This window comes from Phocoena sinus, chromosome 7, assembly GCF_008692025.1.
Source record: "Phocoena sinus isolate mPhoSin1 chromosome 7, mPhoSin1.pri, whole genome shotgun sequence".
In the NCBI taxonomy this organism is placed as follows: Eukaryota; Metazoa; Chordata; class Mammalia; order Artiodactyla; family Phocoenidae; genus Phocoena; species Phocoena sinus.
The window spans coordinates 73,768,600-73,784,571 of NC_045769.1; the positions used below are offsets into that span (position 1 = coordinate 73,768,600).

General features: G+C 44.3%; 1 protein-coding gene across 14 annotated transcripts in view; it reads right to left on the reverse strand.

Moving 5' to 3' along the window:
- Positions 1 to 286: 286 nt before the first annotated feature.
- Positions 287 to 15,972, reverse strand: part of PKP4 (plakophilin 4) — a 253,207-nt gene continuing 237,521 nt past the window's right edge. For 10 of the 14 annotated variants that reach the window (XM_032637169.1, XM_032637165.1, XM_032637175.1 and 7 more), the window contains 7 exons: positions 13,700 to 13,850; positions 10,185 to 10,380; positions 7,836 to 7,920; positions 7,595 to 7,712; positions 4,935 to 5,063; positions 3,118 to 3,191; positions 297 to 1,295 (listed from right to left, as the gene is read on the reverse strand). In XM_032637169.1, coding sequence (XP_032493060.1) covers positions 1,047 to 1,295; positions 3,118 to 3,191; positions 4,935 to 5,063; positions 7,595 to 7,712; positions 7,836 to 7,920; positions 10,185 to 10,380; positions 13,700 to 13,850 — 1,002 coding nt within the window. In that variant the 3' untranslated portion in view covers positions 297 to 1,046. Of the gene's footprint in view, positions 1,296 to 3,117; positions 3,192 to 4,934; positions 5,064 to 7,594; positions 7,713 to 7,835; positions 7,921 to 10,184; positions 10,381 to 13,699; positions 13,851 to 15,972 lie in introns of all 14 variants that reach the window. The other 4 variants (XM_032637170.1, XM_032637171.1, XM_032637160.1 and 1 more) reach the window with 3 other exon arrangements.

Here is a 15,972-nt window from a genome sequence, read left to right on the forward strand (position 1 = left end):
ACAGCAGTCTGGAAAAAAAACATGATAAAACGGTAATGGGCATTAGATTCAAAACAGAACCCAAGAAATAAAAACACTAAGATAGGTAAAAAGGAGGAAAGTTCACAGCTTCATTCTTTGGTATAGTCCATCTCACAAAGTGTATTAACTGTACAGAACTAGGAAAAGTCCAAAATAGTTCGATATATTTAAGCTGTTTCCTACATGATGCAATGAGATTTGCATTTATCAATCTGCTTTTCCGTGTCATACACAGAAAAAAAAAAAAAAAAGAACAGGGAGCAAATTTCCAAGGATGAAATTTCCACATTTATTTTTCTTTCATGTGCATAGAAAATGGCAGTGAAGTGTCCTATGAAAGAGGCAAGGGAATGGGCATGGCGCTGCTATACCAGACTGGACTTTGTGCTTCAAAGGTACACTATTCATTTTGAAAACAAAGGATGTTGTAGTTTGTTTTTAACCGCTAACAATTCCTTGGGTTTCCCGTTTGTTTTTTAAGCTGTCAGTTTCTTCAAATCTCTTTTCAAATGACACACTGCGTTACAAATGATGGCACTTAACCAATGTGGCATTTCCATATTTACACCAACAAAAGAAATTTACAAGACACAATAGCATACAATCTTGACATTTAGTAATAGCAATAAAACATGAAGGGCATCCATTTTATTATTTTTTTTTCTGTACAAACTATCAGAACATAACTTATTCACATTAAAAAAATCATCTTTAATTTGATTTGACCTACACATCCCCCATCTCATTTCACCCATTTCACAAACCTCTCATCACATCGCCCACACCTTCACCAGACTATAGAATCTACAGGTAATTAGATCTAATGCCTAAGTAGAGCTTAGAAAGTCCTCCCTCCCAAAGGTTGCCTCACTTCCCTGATAATTCCTCAAAAAAGAAAAAAAAAATTCTCTTCACTCATTCCTTCCATGTCACTTTCACATTTCATCAGCAAATCAGCAAGACGGACTTCTCATCTCAATCCAAACAAGGTTAGAAAGAAAGAGTTCCTCTCCCAAGCATTGATGCTACACCCACGAGTCTGGGGACCCTGGGTACTGTTCTGATCTGTAAGAAGGTCGTTTAGTGGAATAAAAGTCTACGTAATTTGTGGTCGATTTCAGTCCATACTGTGTTGAATAATCAGTAGAAGCTGGAAAGTGAACTCGGTCATCAAAATAAGGATCTTCATAGCTATGAGGAGACTGCAAATACAATCTGTATGCATCAAAGTTCTTTCTGTTGGAGTCATCTTGACTATAATACAGCTGTTGATGCTGTTGACAAAATGAAAAAGCAAATAAATCAAGGCAATTTTTGGAAGTACATGTTTAGGGAAAATTAACGTGGGCTTCCTGCTTCATATTTTTACAGCAATTTTCAGTGTTTGTGAATTTATGGTTGAAAGTTGTTTCTGGTGCATACTGTATGTTCACTAGTGGACCGTAGGGATTTTACACTATGTTTACAGGCAGGCCGGCAGTTTGCTCAAGTCCTTTCCTCTGGCCTCTAGAAGTCAGCGCCTTGGGAGAACCCAAGATACCTCCCTCCTTACTAGAGGCCGAGTTCCGTGCTCTGCTGTGGAGGAGCCTGTGACCTGGGCGTGCCCAATGAAAGGATAGACTTGATTTTTGCTTTGACACAGGGAAACCATTAGCACATTAGTTAAAGGTTGGATTTTTGGGCTTTGGATTGTTGTGTAATTGCACAACCATCTTTTAAAACATTTACCTCAGAGATGAAGATTGAGTCCATCCCTCAGTTTTTTTTTTTTTTTTTCATCCCTCAGTTTTAAAAGAAACATGTAAAGATGTTTATAAAAAAAAAAAAAAGAAATATGTAGTTTGGTGAACAGTCACACTTTGGAAACCCTGCTGGCTGCGCTTTTAAAGGAATAAGGCAGTCTCTGGGCAGGAGAGTAGCAAAATTAGAAGAGATACGTAAGCATATACAATTCTAAAGGAAAAGACCTCCCCAAGCTGGGGCTAATAATAACTCCATCTGTAAGGAAGCAAGGTGAAACACAGGTGGGCATCATCCACCCCTGCCCTCATTTTCTTTTGTGTTGTCTTATCTCTGACCTCACATTAATTTCTTCAAATATGTTTGGAGAAAAACTGTAATGGTTCTAATGTCTGTCTTTCCCCCGATCATGCCCAAATCCCCCTCTTAGTAAGATGTAACGTATTTATCACATAGGTATCAACACCATGTTCTGGAACTAAACGCATTCTAACATTATAAGGATTTCAGAGCTAAACTTGCTTTTAAATTAGAGTTACGATTCTGAGGCTACTTCTCCTGGCTAAAGAAGATTATGAGTAACTTGAGAGGTTCTTCTTCCATCTACAGAGAAAAGATGATGTGAAGGGAGGTCTAAGAGCATCCTTTTCTGCAGAGCAGGATACAGGCTTGTTTGGGAAACCCCCAGTTGCTCATGTGTTAATGGAAGGTAAGAGGAGAGATCAGATGGCCCAGGTGGACATGGCATCAGGAAGGACCAAAATGAACTTCAAGGCCCCTCATGAACGCAGAGATTGAACGTTACAATCACTAGTCCCTATTGTGATGGAGAGTGGAATTCACCCCTGCAGGGCTGGATCCACTCTGACCTCTGAGCCTAATAGAGATCTGGCTGTGGACTCAGGTGTTTTCAAACCACGGAGGCTTGGATGGGAGGGAGTCATGAAGATGGAGAAAGAGGTGTATGTACAAAAAAGAACAATGAGAAGAGAGAATGAAGTGTGCTTACCAACCTTTCCGCACCCACAGGATGGAAGAGATTTTAGAGATTAACAGGAAAAAAAAAAATAAGAGTGGGGAAAAGAAACTGTTGGGCAAAGAGTAGGAGTTAAAGACTTCTCAGCTGGTTGCCATCAGTGGCATGGTGGCACCAGTTCGGATATGCAAGGACATAAGGCTATTGTGGAAGTGATTTGCTTAAACCACGGATGAGCTTCCGAGGAGCAGAGATTCCCCCGGGGAAGCTCCTCGGCCCCTGCCGGGTGGGCCCAGCTCAGGTAAGTCAACCGGCGCGGACCCCTTACTGTGTTGATCCCTGCTAATCGGCCTTCTGTAAAAATGATATTGCAAATTCACCTGTAGCCGTCTATTTTGTTCTCTTGCTGGTGAGGAATAGGAACTGATGTAAATTGGTGAAGGTTTGCTGGAGCCTGTAAGAAAATATTTTACGAAATTAAAAACTAGTGCTCATTACTCTGTTCCATTAGGTTGTGTGGACTCCCTGCTCTAGGGCTGGTGGCGTCCCCGACAGGCCCTGCCTTCCCCGGTGCCAGCACAGCCCCGGACCAGTCAGCAGCCTGGGTGCCCTGGATCAAGCCTGCCTGCTGCTTACCCAGGGTTCTTAGGGGCTAATGAATACGGCAAAGAGAGGCTGTGTGTTTCACCAAAAAGCAATGCCAATGCATAGCTCATCCAAAAAGGGTTCCTTCTCAACTTCTGGTTGAGCTCTCCTTCTCAACCTCTGGTTGAGCTCTTCCCACCTGTGAAGATTTCCCTGGCTGGCTCTGAAGAGCAGACTTGCTCCCTGCGCCAAGGAACACGGCTTTTCCAGGGCTCTGAGCTAGAGAACTGGGTCAGATGAGGGGGGTAGGGGAACACAGTGGAACAAGCTCCATGCCCTCAGAGCAGCGTTGATTCAAAATCCCAGGTCCTGGAAGGAGCAGGCACAGGTGTGTTCTAACAGGCCGGCCACCTGGGGGCACATTCTTGTGTCCACCACATTTAAGTATGTTTCAAAACAAAAAGAACCTGGTAATCAGATAGCTGTCTTCACGAGTCCACAGTAGACTCCCAATGATGTCATTGGTTACCCTTCAAGTACTGTTAAGGCTAGTAAAGATTTTTATTTTTTTTTAATGAGGAAAATGAAACATATTTGAGGCAAATTAGTTTATTGAAGCAAGCAAAGAAGATACAGAAGGGCGTGCATGCTAAGGAGGCGATCTTTAAAATAAAGCAGGCTGCCGCAAACCTGAAGCAACAATGCACTTCAGTTGGTGTGTGCATTTCCTTTGCAAAGAGCTTGGTGTTTGAAATGTAGCATCTGCCATTTTCTGAGCTATTAATTGCCATAGTAACAGTAGTTGATTAGTAAACAGTCCTGTGAGATCACAATCTTAAAGACAACAGCACAACTGAGACTGCTCCCCCAGCAGTTGTTAAATTGCCACCAGTTTTTCTCTTTCTTTTTAAGAAACCGTTTTTTTTTGTTGTTGTTGAGAAAGGAGGGTTCCCCCCCCTTTTTTGTTAGCTCACACTGCTTCATTTGAAACCTGTAGAGTACTAATTTGCAACATAGTTGAGAATGGAGACAATAGGAAACCTTGGTAACCCTTCAGGTTGGCCTTCTTTAAGTAAATTATATGCAGGGCTTTCTGAATAGGACATAAAAATATTAATACTGGGCAACATCATTTTTGTTATTCTTAAAAAATAATCATCTGAGGAGAATCCCGTTATATATTTTGTTATTCATTCAAACTCTTTTCCACAAAAATGTAAATGGAATTAATCTCCATCCGCAGGTTTGAATTTATGAGTCAGTCCAGGAGATGTGGGCCTGCCAAGTGTCACAGAGCTCAGGGTTCTGGAACACACAGGGGAGTGGGGAGGGGGGCAGGACAAAGGGCCTGCGCTGCAGGGGAGTCGGAAATGCTTTCTCGTTTGGATACAGTGCTCATTTTATGTGCGGTCACCAGACCACTACCCTCACTTGTTTTTACTTAAAACAAGTGGAGGAGGCCCTGAAGCAGGAGACGGAGAGGCTGGACCATGGTTTGCTGCTGGGGGACCATCTCATTGCAGGCAGAGGTTACCTCCCAGGCCACCGGCCAAGTGCCTGGGGACACGCGGCTTTTCGAGATACTCTATCACACACCCGACTGGCGTCTTACCAGGGTACAGGCCTCTATGTGTGGCATCCCCTTGGCTACTGTAATACTGCATAGGTGGCTGGGTCCTATCGTATTCAGAGCGAGGGTCTCTGATTCCTAACAGTGCTGGTGAGGAAGAGGTACTGCCGACTGAAGGGAGAGGCAAGAGGAGGAGGGAGAGAGAGAGAAGAAAGAGAAATCAGGCTGTCAGTGTCTCTAGAAAGTCCCCTCTGGAAAAACAAAGGTCAGTAATTAGAAGTGCACGTGGCTGGCACTAAAGTCAGCTCTTAGAGGTGCTGTGAGTCGTAGGGCAGCCAGCCCTGGGTCTCTGGAAGGTGACCCGCAGGCCGGCCACTGTGAGGATCAGCACTGTCGACCCCCAAGCTTGCTAGAGAGCCACAGCACGTGGTTGCAGGGACCATGCGGCTTCCCCACTGACACGGTGGGTCTCAACCCCCTGCTTGGGCCTTTGAAACCGAGTGATGGTAACTTCCCGGTCATGCAAGAGTTACATGTGCTGCTTTATGATCTCAGTTCACCGACTTGTAACACACCCATCTACTATCCGTTATGTATAGCTCTTCAGTAAGTAGATGTTTTATGGCATGTTTTGATTTCTGATGATTTCAGAAATATCTGTATCTCTAAATGTGTCTGAATAAGAGTGCCCAGCCAATAAAATTTATAATGCTGACCAGCTGTCAGGGGAATTTATAAACTCCGTAAGCCCTGCTCATCAAGCTCATGGTGCTGAGAAGCCCAGGCCTCACAAAGGCCCAGCTTTTTTATCCCAGCTGGAGCCAAACATTTCATAATAACATGTCTACCCATGGGTGTCCTGCTGGGACATTTTTGCACAGAAGGAAAACATCTTCTTTTTCTCATTAAAAAACCCATCTTGCTCGCACTGAAGTATCTTGGAATTAAGAGTGGTCACTTATTCACTGGATCCACTTCAAAGCGGTAAGCCCCAGGCCCTGCTACCAGTGGTTTTGTGTGCATTGATGCTTTCAGAGGAAGACTGACATCAAAATATTTTCCCTAGAAAGTCACTTCACTGACACACAGTGAGCATGCGTGGGCAGTGTCTATGTGCTTCTCATCCTGCCTACTTTCTACAAGGTAGGAGGACAGAGGCCGTCGCCACCCGCCTCCCATAATTACATCAGCAAGATGTGAGATGTGCCCGTAAGCAGATACCGTGCTAGTGCTGAGGGACGGATGATCAGTCCTCAGAATAAATGGAGAAACAAGTGTGAATCAGATCCTACCTTCAAATGGAATCCAGAGAGGGACCTAGGAACTTGGACGGGGCCCGTCAGCACTGTCCAGTGTGTATATTTAAGAGGTCCTCAAAACAAGTTCATTGCTTAGTGACTATGTCCTGATTTGTCTGAAATTATTCTTTGGCCTGTACACATGCCTTTCGTTAAACAGCAAGCTCTCTTGCTTCCCCGGGCACCCCTCTTCCCGAGTCTCTAAAGAATCCTGAGCATTTTTATAAAGCAAGACAGCCACAGGCTACACCTGGGAACCCAGCAAGATGTGTCAAAATCCAAGCAGAAGTCTCTTTGAAGAAAACAACTCATAATTTAAAAACTAAGACGTTAAGTATACACCATATGCAGTAGGCAGAGATAATTTTTAAAAATTCCTCGTACAAGCGGAGACATCCAATTATGTGACAAGAACATTAGTCTTTTTGGTCACATCTGTCCACATGAGAAATAAGACTGCCAGCAGGAGCACAGCTGAATACAACAGGTAATATTTATATGTCAGAATGGGAGATTTAAAGCCAAATAAAAAAAGATATTTATTACTTTTCCTGTTTCATTTAGTTAAGAATTAAATTTACAGGACTGAATTGACTTGGTAGTAATATTCTGTTCTTACATGCAAAAAAAAATCCTCCCAAAAAACAACCCCCCCGACAAAACCCAGTCTGAGCCTCAATACATTCTTTCTACCAAATTAAACACCACCAATATGTAAGTAGTGTGGTTGTCAAGATTCCCAACTTACAAATCAAAGGGAATTCCTGTAAAGCCACCTGCAGGGCCCGTTCCCATTAGCCATGGATGCTGGGGATCTGGAAGGCAGCCAGGGGATGAAGCTTTAACTGCTGAGGAGTAAGGCACAGGTGGAGATCACGGCTCTCCCAGGCTATGGGTCTAAAGCTCACGTCTAAGGGATTCTTTCTAAGAGTTTTCACCAAGAAAACGAAAAAATCACTTTGAAGAGATTTCAGATTTATGGCCTGCAGGCAGGCAAGGGCAGCCATTTTCAGGCACAACCTAATGGTTCTCAGAGTGTGTTCGTCCACTCTCCTGCATCCGCACCACTGGGCCAGCTTATTAAATGCAGGTTCCCAGGCCCCTTCGCAAAGCTAGTGAAGCAGAATCTTAGGGGGAACAGATGCTATTGAGGACCCCGGGATACTTTTATGCGCCACAGTTGGTGTAAACTTACATAAACTTTTAAAGCGGAAGGAGGAGAGTGGGTCTGCTGTATACAATACCATGTAATTCCCAAAGGAGGCTTTCAGCCTGAAGAGCAAACTCTCCCTTCCTCAGTGTTTGGAGGTGACAGGCTTAATCAGTGTACGTTCGATCTCCGGATGGGAAACAATGTTCTGTCACACAAATGCTCTCACCAAGACGGGGAGTTTACCCACTGACCTGACTGAATGACAGGTGACATCTGTTGGTTGGTGGTAGACAACGAAGGATGTGATTTGAATCGGTCTCGCTCTAATGTTGACACAGGTGTAATAAAATGGTTCTGATTCCACCCATCCTGTGGAGTTAAAAGAGGAAAAGAAACCTCTCAAAGTGGATAATGACATTTCATTACAATCAATGATTATGAGCGTGTGCGCTCATGAATGCTAATTATGCCAGAGCTATTCTTGTAAGTTACCTTTTTATAGATGCTCCGGAGGTCCCGATATTGCCATAATGTATTCAAGACCTGGGCTGCTGCCTTCACCACTTTCAGAGATGATCTAGGGAGAGAGTGGGGATGTTAATGAATGTGGGCGGCTCCATTTGAAGAGGCTCTGGCAGCAAAGCAATGGCCAAGAGGCCATCACTCCAAGGACCAGGGGGCAAGGAGGCTGCTGCTAGAAACCACCACCAAGGAATCAGGTGTACCTGGGAGTCCGTCAAGTTCAGGGCTGGCCAGAGGTGGCAAGGACCAAAGAGAGGCTCACAGGCACTTGGCTCTGTGGTCAGAAGCTGTGGTCAGGATGAGCCCACGACTTCTGACCATGATCACACACCTCAAGTGTCTGAGGACCCTCCCAAGTTAACTTAAGTTACCCCCCACCCCCATTATTAGGCCTTCATATAAAACATGTTCACTGCCTTCTTGTCATTTGTGCCTCTTTGTGAACAGAGGTGTCTGTGTGCTCTAGTGATTGATTTAGAAAATAAGGTCAGTTATTACCTCCCCTCTCCCTGAGGCCTTCCCGACCAGTGTGTCTGAAATTGTGACAACCCCTCCTCACCCTGGCATGCCCTATCGCTGTCCCCGATTTTGTTATTTGCCCTTCACTCAGCACCATCCACAGGCGCTGCTCATTCCACTGGTACCTTGTCTGTTCCACCCATGGCATGTAAGCTACCTGCGGGCAGATGTGAACTGCTCACTGCTGTAGCCGTGGCAGGTGGGCAAGAGATAGAAGCTTGGTGAGTGAATCAAAAGGAAAATAAGTGTATATTCAGAAGACAGCTTGATTTGATCCAGGTTTTCTGAATCTCTTATTTTGAAAAAAAAAAATTAGACTTTTTTTTTCAATATACAAAGATTTTGGCACTGGTTCAGCATTTCTCCAGCCTGTTCTTATGCCTTTCACGAATAAAGCCTATCTCACAAAATTCTGGGAGCACTAAATGTGATTTCGGTTACTCTTACAGGAGAGGGGAAGGGAGCTGGAGGCGGAGTTAGTGGAACAGGGCCTTAGCTTTATCTGTAATGTTTCGTTTCCTTTGAAATAAAAATGAGTGTGTTTGTACTTATTACTAATGAGATAAAAAAAGATACCTAACAGAAAAGGACTGAAAGGAAATATGAATAATGTTGGTAGCTGTGGTTTCTGCGGGGTGAGAATATGATTTGCTACATTATTCTTCAAAAGTATACACAGGGGCTTCCCCGGTGGCACAGTGGTTGAGAGTCCGCCTGCCGGTGCAGGGGACACGGGTTCGTGCCCAGGTCCGGGAAGATCTCACATGCCATGGAGCAGCTGGGCCCGTGAGCCATGGCCGCTGAGCCTGTGCGTCCGGAGCCTGTGCTCCGCAACGGGAGAGGCCACAACAGTGAGAAGTACCGCAAAAAAAAAAAAAAGTATACATAGTGTGAGTTCTAGTACTGACACTCAGCCAATTAATAAATGTTTACTACTATGGGCCAGTCTTTGTTCTAGATACCGAGGATGTAGCAGTGAATGAAAAGACAAGGCACCCGCTCCGGGGGGGCTGTCAGATGCCAGAGGGGGTCGTAAATAACCCCAGAGAAGCCACTGCCGTGTGCAGGAGGAGAGTGGGGAGACGGGTGGGCCATTTTACGACTGATCGGGAGGCTACTGTCCTGTTGTGTCGAGAATGGGACAAGCAGCCCTACACTTCCAGCTTCCTTGAAGGATTCTCTGATCTGATACTAAGGCAAATTCATAGTCACTGCTATAGCTCCGTGACAAGAAACCTTCAATTTTTGCCACCAATCCTCTAATCCCTACTTCTGCTGCTTCATCACTTGGGTGTCACCCACAAGAGAGGTATGATCCAAGCCCAGGGCACATCCTGAGGCCACACAACGGGCTCTGGCTCTGCTGCATGTGGTGATTTTAGGTGAAATATTATTTAGGTGAAATAATCCCAGAACTGAGGATTTAAGAAGATGTTCTTGCAGAACAGGCCCTGGAGCCTGGAGCAGAGCCAAAGGTCCAAGGGAGATGGGGCCCCAGGTTTTCCTCCTCATGAAATGTCTGATTCTTCCAGGAGTCAAAACGGCCAAATGTGGCTTTAGGGACAGGAATGACGGTAGGGGTGAGGGATGCTCCAAGAAAATAAAGAGCAGAAAAGGGGCCACATGACCACAGATACCTCTCCCAGCAAAAAACAGGTTTTAACTGCTGGAAACCACTTAGCTTATTGGCACGTGAGAAGTACACACATAAATCCTTCCCAATAAGCAGTGTATCCTCGACCAAGGCCCTTGTCACAGGAATGAGGGCCAGGCGCTGGCGTCTCCTTGCAGCAGACTTGCCTGTCTCCTCTGCCCTTGGTTATGTTCACCAGCTTTTCTATGCCCCCCGAGTCAGCCAGGGCCTTGGCATTCTCCATGTTCTTGCTGGTGACCTCGTGCAGGGCGCAGCAGATGGCTGCCACGGTCTCATCCGACAGCACGCTGGGGCTGGTGCCACCCGGGAGCCTGTTGACCAGGTCTCGCATGGCGTATTTACCTGCCCGAGGCAAAAGAGAGCTCATTCCACTTTTGGAAGGGACCTGGTTTTTGTTATTGTTGTCATTGAAAGATCGCGACTGTGCAGTCTCTTGAAAACAAAACCTCAAAAGAGACAATAACCGGAAAGAAAAAATCCACGGTAAAGAAGAAATAACAAACATTTTAACTGTACGGGGCAGGTTAACATCTATGGCCATGCCGCTGGAGGAAATGATTGGTTTATAAAACCTTACTGCAAATTTGCTGAAAGAAAATGTAAATCAGGGTATAAAACTGGGTATAACAAACAAGTTGCTTTAGTTCCACTATTTTCATTAACAGCAAGAATAAAGGAATTATGATAGTAAATTTTACTCTCCATTCAGTTCCTATGCATCATATAGGAAATACAACTTCCTCTTAAAGCTTTTAAAAACTTTTCTTTGAATAAATTTTAAGCTGGACCAAGTAAGGCTCCCAAACAATTCATTAAATCTTTCTACATCTCAACATGTGAACTGGGTACAGTTACACTTTTTTTTTTTCAAAAATTTTGAATTTTATCTTCTTTTTTTATACAGCAGGTTCTTATTAGTAATCTATTTTATACATATTGGTATATATATATATATGTCAATCCCAATCTCCCAATTCATCCCACATTTTTATCAAGTTGAGGGTTTATATCAGTTGGTCTGACATCAGTAACAACGTGCTCGTTTCTTTTAAAGAAGACAGAAGTATAATTCTGGTATGAAGATTAAGGGTATGTTACGTCCCAGAAGTAGTGCAATAATAAAGTTCCCGACAGGACCAGGCTGGGGTGTCCCTTCGCTACTGAGGCATTTCCGTACAGATCCTCAATTCCCCTTACTCTTCTCCAAACAGAGATTATCTCAAGCTTTTTCCATTTCAGTTACTGACTGACAAACTGGAATAACTGTACCGCAGACAAAAGAAATTAACTAAAGCTCAAGTAAATCTTTTCCTAGCTTTTCTCCCTATGCTAATAACTGAGTGGATGCTAAATGGGGTTTTTATTGAAGACCTATTTATATACAATGGCAAGCAGAAGAAGACAGGGCCTGAGTACAGGCCGCATAATTTACAGCACGTCAAAGTGAAGACGCGGGCATAACTCACAGAGAACATTGTTAGGAAGCGTGGAAAAGCCGTGATGACACGGTAAGCCAGAAGATAAATGTGGTTTTTAAGAACAGATGATAAGTTAGCACTGGTGATTCTGAATACTCACGAATGACCAAAAGGTCCACGACATGTAATTCGTCACTTTGCTACGGCACAATTTTAAACTGCACTCTGGAGGCTTGGGAGAAGGCCAGTCACTCGGTCTGTGAGTGAGCCTAGTGGTCCCTTCAGAGCCTGCAGCCCAGACAGCTGGCTTGGTCAGACTCAGTTGGGTATGCAGCAACTTTTGTGAACTGACAAAACTTTGTTTCCTCGTAAAAAACGGCTCTGGAGAGAAAGTCCATGGCTAGCGCTGGTGACGGATGTGAGGAGAGAGTGGAGAGGTCAGAGAAGGGCATGCTTCTTAGGAACAGAAGTGCTGGGTAAATCAGAGTCACATACTGATTATGGGAGGGGCTCAGACCACACAGGAAGGAAGGGATCTTCGTGGGGAAACAAGAAAAAGCGACTCCTGAAACAGCTCAAGAGTACTCCAGCTGGGTAAAATAATGCTCATCAGAGGAGACAGAAAACACGCGTGAAAGTTTAAAAGGGGGTGAGGACATTCACAGAAAACACAGGGATGCACCGAGAGAAGGTGATGCCCCGGAATATACATGCATTCTTCCCCAAGGTCTTAGCGCTCATGGAGCTGGCTGTGCACCCTCTGCTCTCCCATCTCTCTCCTCCCATTTGTGGAATGACAGGACACAAGGTGTGTGTGGCCAACACTGTGTTTTAGCATTAAGAACTCCCAAACTATACGGGCTTCTTATAAGAAATTCAAATAATACAGATGTAACAAATAACTTAAAAAATATCTTTTTAGGGACCTAAAGGATTTCTCTCAAGGAAATGTGGGATCTTGGAGCTATAACACATCTATTGGAATCAGGCATGAGCTGGCTATGAACAGGGCATGGAAGAGCCTCCTTTCCTCTCTGGGGGGTACAATTTGGCCCAAAGAGACAGTGTTTTAAGAGCAGGTTAATCCAGGCAATAATTTAAAATAGCACGTCTACCAGGCACTGTGTGAGGGGCCGTAGTGACTCCTCGCAGACACTCTCTGAGGTAAACATTGTTGTCCTTGTTCCTTTTCTCTCTCCACCTTTGTCTTGCTCTATCATGGCAGGTGTATTTTAATATGAGTTCAATATATATTCACTAATCCACATTAAGATCTTGTCAAATTTTCCCTCCTTCTCCCCGACCTGTCATCGGCTGTAGGACTGGCGTGGAGCTGGGGGGTTTACAAGGGGCATTTTCACAGCAAGCCCACGGTGACGAGCGCAGGCATGGGCAGCTCCCTTTCAGAGATGGGAACCAAGGGAGAGTTTTCAATTCAGATGAAGGAATGAAGCCCACATGGGCTCCATACAGGACACTCCAGGTTATACAGCCAGTGAGCAGCACATCCAGGGTTTAACCTGAGGTCCACTGGAGGGTCTCTGATCTTTTCTTTCCCCCACACTCTGCTTGGGATGTGGCCATGCTCCGGAGGCAAGCAAGCTAAGCTGCCTTGGGTGCACAACTTTGAAGAGGCACTCATTCTCAAGTTCACGCAAGTGCCGACCCGACGTCTGGATGGACCCAAGGGTGAATGCCTCCTAAAATTTTGCACCCTGTGTGCCTCACTTGCCTTATCCTCATCCTGACCCTGCCCTGGGGTCAGGCCTTGGAACAGTGCCTCTGTTTTAAGGCGAGCACTTACACAGATGTGAGAGGGAAAAGCTATAAAACATTCATGTGATTCCTTTTTTTAAATTTAGAACACGGTAGTGTTGGAGAATTAGCAGATACGACTCAGAAATCAGAAAAGGGAGAATTAAACCTTTTTGGTTGTTCAAGAAATGACTCTCTGGGGAAAGAGATACACCAAATCTACCAAGCAGTTTTATAATGTATGACTGAAATTGCTAGCTCTTCTGAAAATTTACCTTCCTGATCCAGTGTTTAATGAATGAGCCTGCCTCTTGCTGAAAAGGAATGGTCAGAAAGGACAGACACACGGGCACCAAACATGCCAAGACACCGGGGACTAGGACTGAGTTGCTAATCATTTTAAATGTCATATTTTTATAAATCAAAAGAAGAGTTTTATAAACGCTGTTGTTTCTCTCTTTATAGCTCACCTGGTCACCAGAACATACCTATGAGCTCCTTGTTGCGGACATCTAGGGCCATATTCCTCAAGGCAGTCGCCACAGAAGAAACAACTCTATCATTATCCATTCTCAGAAGTTCTACGAGGATGGGGAGCCCTTTTTCTTTGCGGACAGCTGCTCGGATGTACGCTGCAAACTAGGAAATAAAACAAGGTAATAAGTAATATAAAACAGAGTTCAACTCTCAGATGTTACTGTTGCCTAAAAAAAGATGTTTCCAAAAGACAAACTAATAGATTAAATGTTTTCTTTCCAACGGGAGATTAAATTTGTGATGCCAGTCAGGAGAAAACCAGTTTGGGAGAAAGATAAGCTAGGATGACTGATTTAAAAAGAAATCCCAAAGCCTGAAAAGCTCAAGCCACCATCTGGCAGATATTTTTGGGTAGAAAAGAGAAGGCAGTGATTATTTTCTACTTCAGCTACATAAACATGATTAAGGACGGATGGCGTGTCTTCTCTGTAGTTGGCCCCAGGCCAGGTACAGAGGCTATAAATAGGATGGCAGAGAGGGTAACTGGTCAGTCCACATTAAAGGAGAACCTGTTTCCATCAAGTCATTTCTCCCCTGTATTCTCTGCAACAATATTTACAGTTTAGTAACCTTTCAAGGAAATTGCTTGGAAAAAAAATCCCTTGCCTCAGAAGAAGAGGAATTCTGCAGGAACACTGAGCATTGTAATTCATACACACTGGTGAAAAAGTAAGTATATTTGTGTGCAAAATGCTTTACCATTCAAGATTAGTTAGCTGCTGCTATTTTTTTTTTTTTTTTTTTTTTTTTTGCTGTACGCGGGCCTCTCACTATTGTGGCCTCCCCCGTTGCAGAGCACAGGCTCCGGACGTGCAGGCTCAGCGGCCATGGCTCACGGGCCCAGCCGCTCCGCGGCATGTGGGATCTTCCCGGACCGGGGCACGAACCCATGTCCCCTGTGTCGGCAGGCGGACTCTCAACCACTGCGCCACCAGGGAAGCCCTGCTATTTTTTTTTAATCCACAGTCAAGAACTTCTTTTGTGATTAAGAGGCAAGTCTGTAAGGTGAGTCAGTTTGGGCACCGTATGAATTGGGAACAAACACTAAGTCATCGAGGAAACAAATAAACAAAAAAAGTAACATTTGAAAATGGGTCTTTAATCTTGTTTTGAGTTTTCACTGACATTGTCTTTCAAAATTTAGGATAATTGAAAAATGTTGCTCATAAAACATCTAATACTTTCCTGCTGTGGTCAAGACAGGAGGACACAGATCTGCCAGCCCTTTGTATTATTTTGAACATGAAAGTATGTGACTGACTACTCAGTGTCCTTAATAACAACAGAATAGATTATTCTAATAACACAAATAAAAGGAAAAGATGCATTTCAAAGATCCTATTAGCTTTCTTCGGATGAAGTCAATACTCTTATTTTCCAAATCAAGTGATATCTGCAAGAGAAATAGAATACATGACTTGCTATCAGGCAAAGGACTTGGGCAGCTTTGGCAACTTCTCTCTCTGAAACCTGCAAGGACAGAACCAACACCTATCTCGCTTGGAGACCAACTGGCTCAGCCCAGCCCTGGGCGCCTCCCTTCCAGAGCACTACAGCCATCACCACTCCCAGATAGCTTCTGACTTATCACATCTGTGGCCATGTTTATCTTGCTTTCTTAATGAGGGCAAATATTTTGATTTACTATTTTAGACACTTTTGAAATCACTTCCATATAATGTTTATATTTTAAACGACCTTGCCATTTAACGTTTATTCACTAAAGATCCCAGAAAATAAAATTCTACAGCTCAAATCGTATCTATTTTAATTATTGTCTTTTTTCGTATTATCATCAAATGAGTCTCAGGTCATAAGAAGCTGGAGGTGAACACTGAGTCACCAACATAAATATTTTTGATACTTATGTGCTAGGCCCTCTCCTGGGTCCTCCACATTTATCTCATTTAATCCTTAAAACCGCCAAATGAGGTAGGTATTATTTCCATTTTACAGATGATGAAACTGAGGACAGAGCGAGCTAAGGCCCCCAGCTAGCAAGGGGGGTGGGGGAGGATTCAAGGCCAAGGGGTCTGGCTCCAGAGCCAGCACTTAGATGCTAAGCTATTAGCACTTTTAATTTTTTTTTTTTTTTGCGGTACACGGGCCTCTCACTGTTGCGGCCTCTCCCGTTGCGGAGCACAGGCTCCGGACGCGCAGGCTCAGCAGCCATGGCTCACGGGCCCAGCTGCTCCGCAGCACGTGGGATCTTCCTTGACCGGGG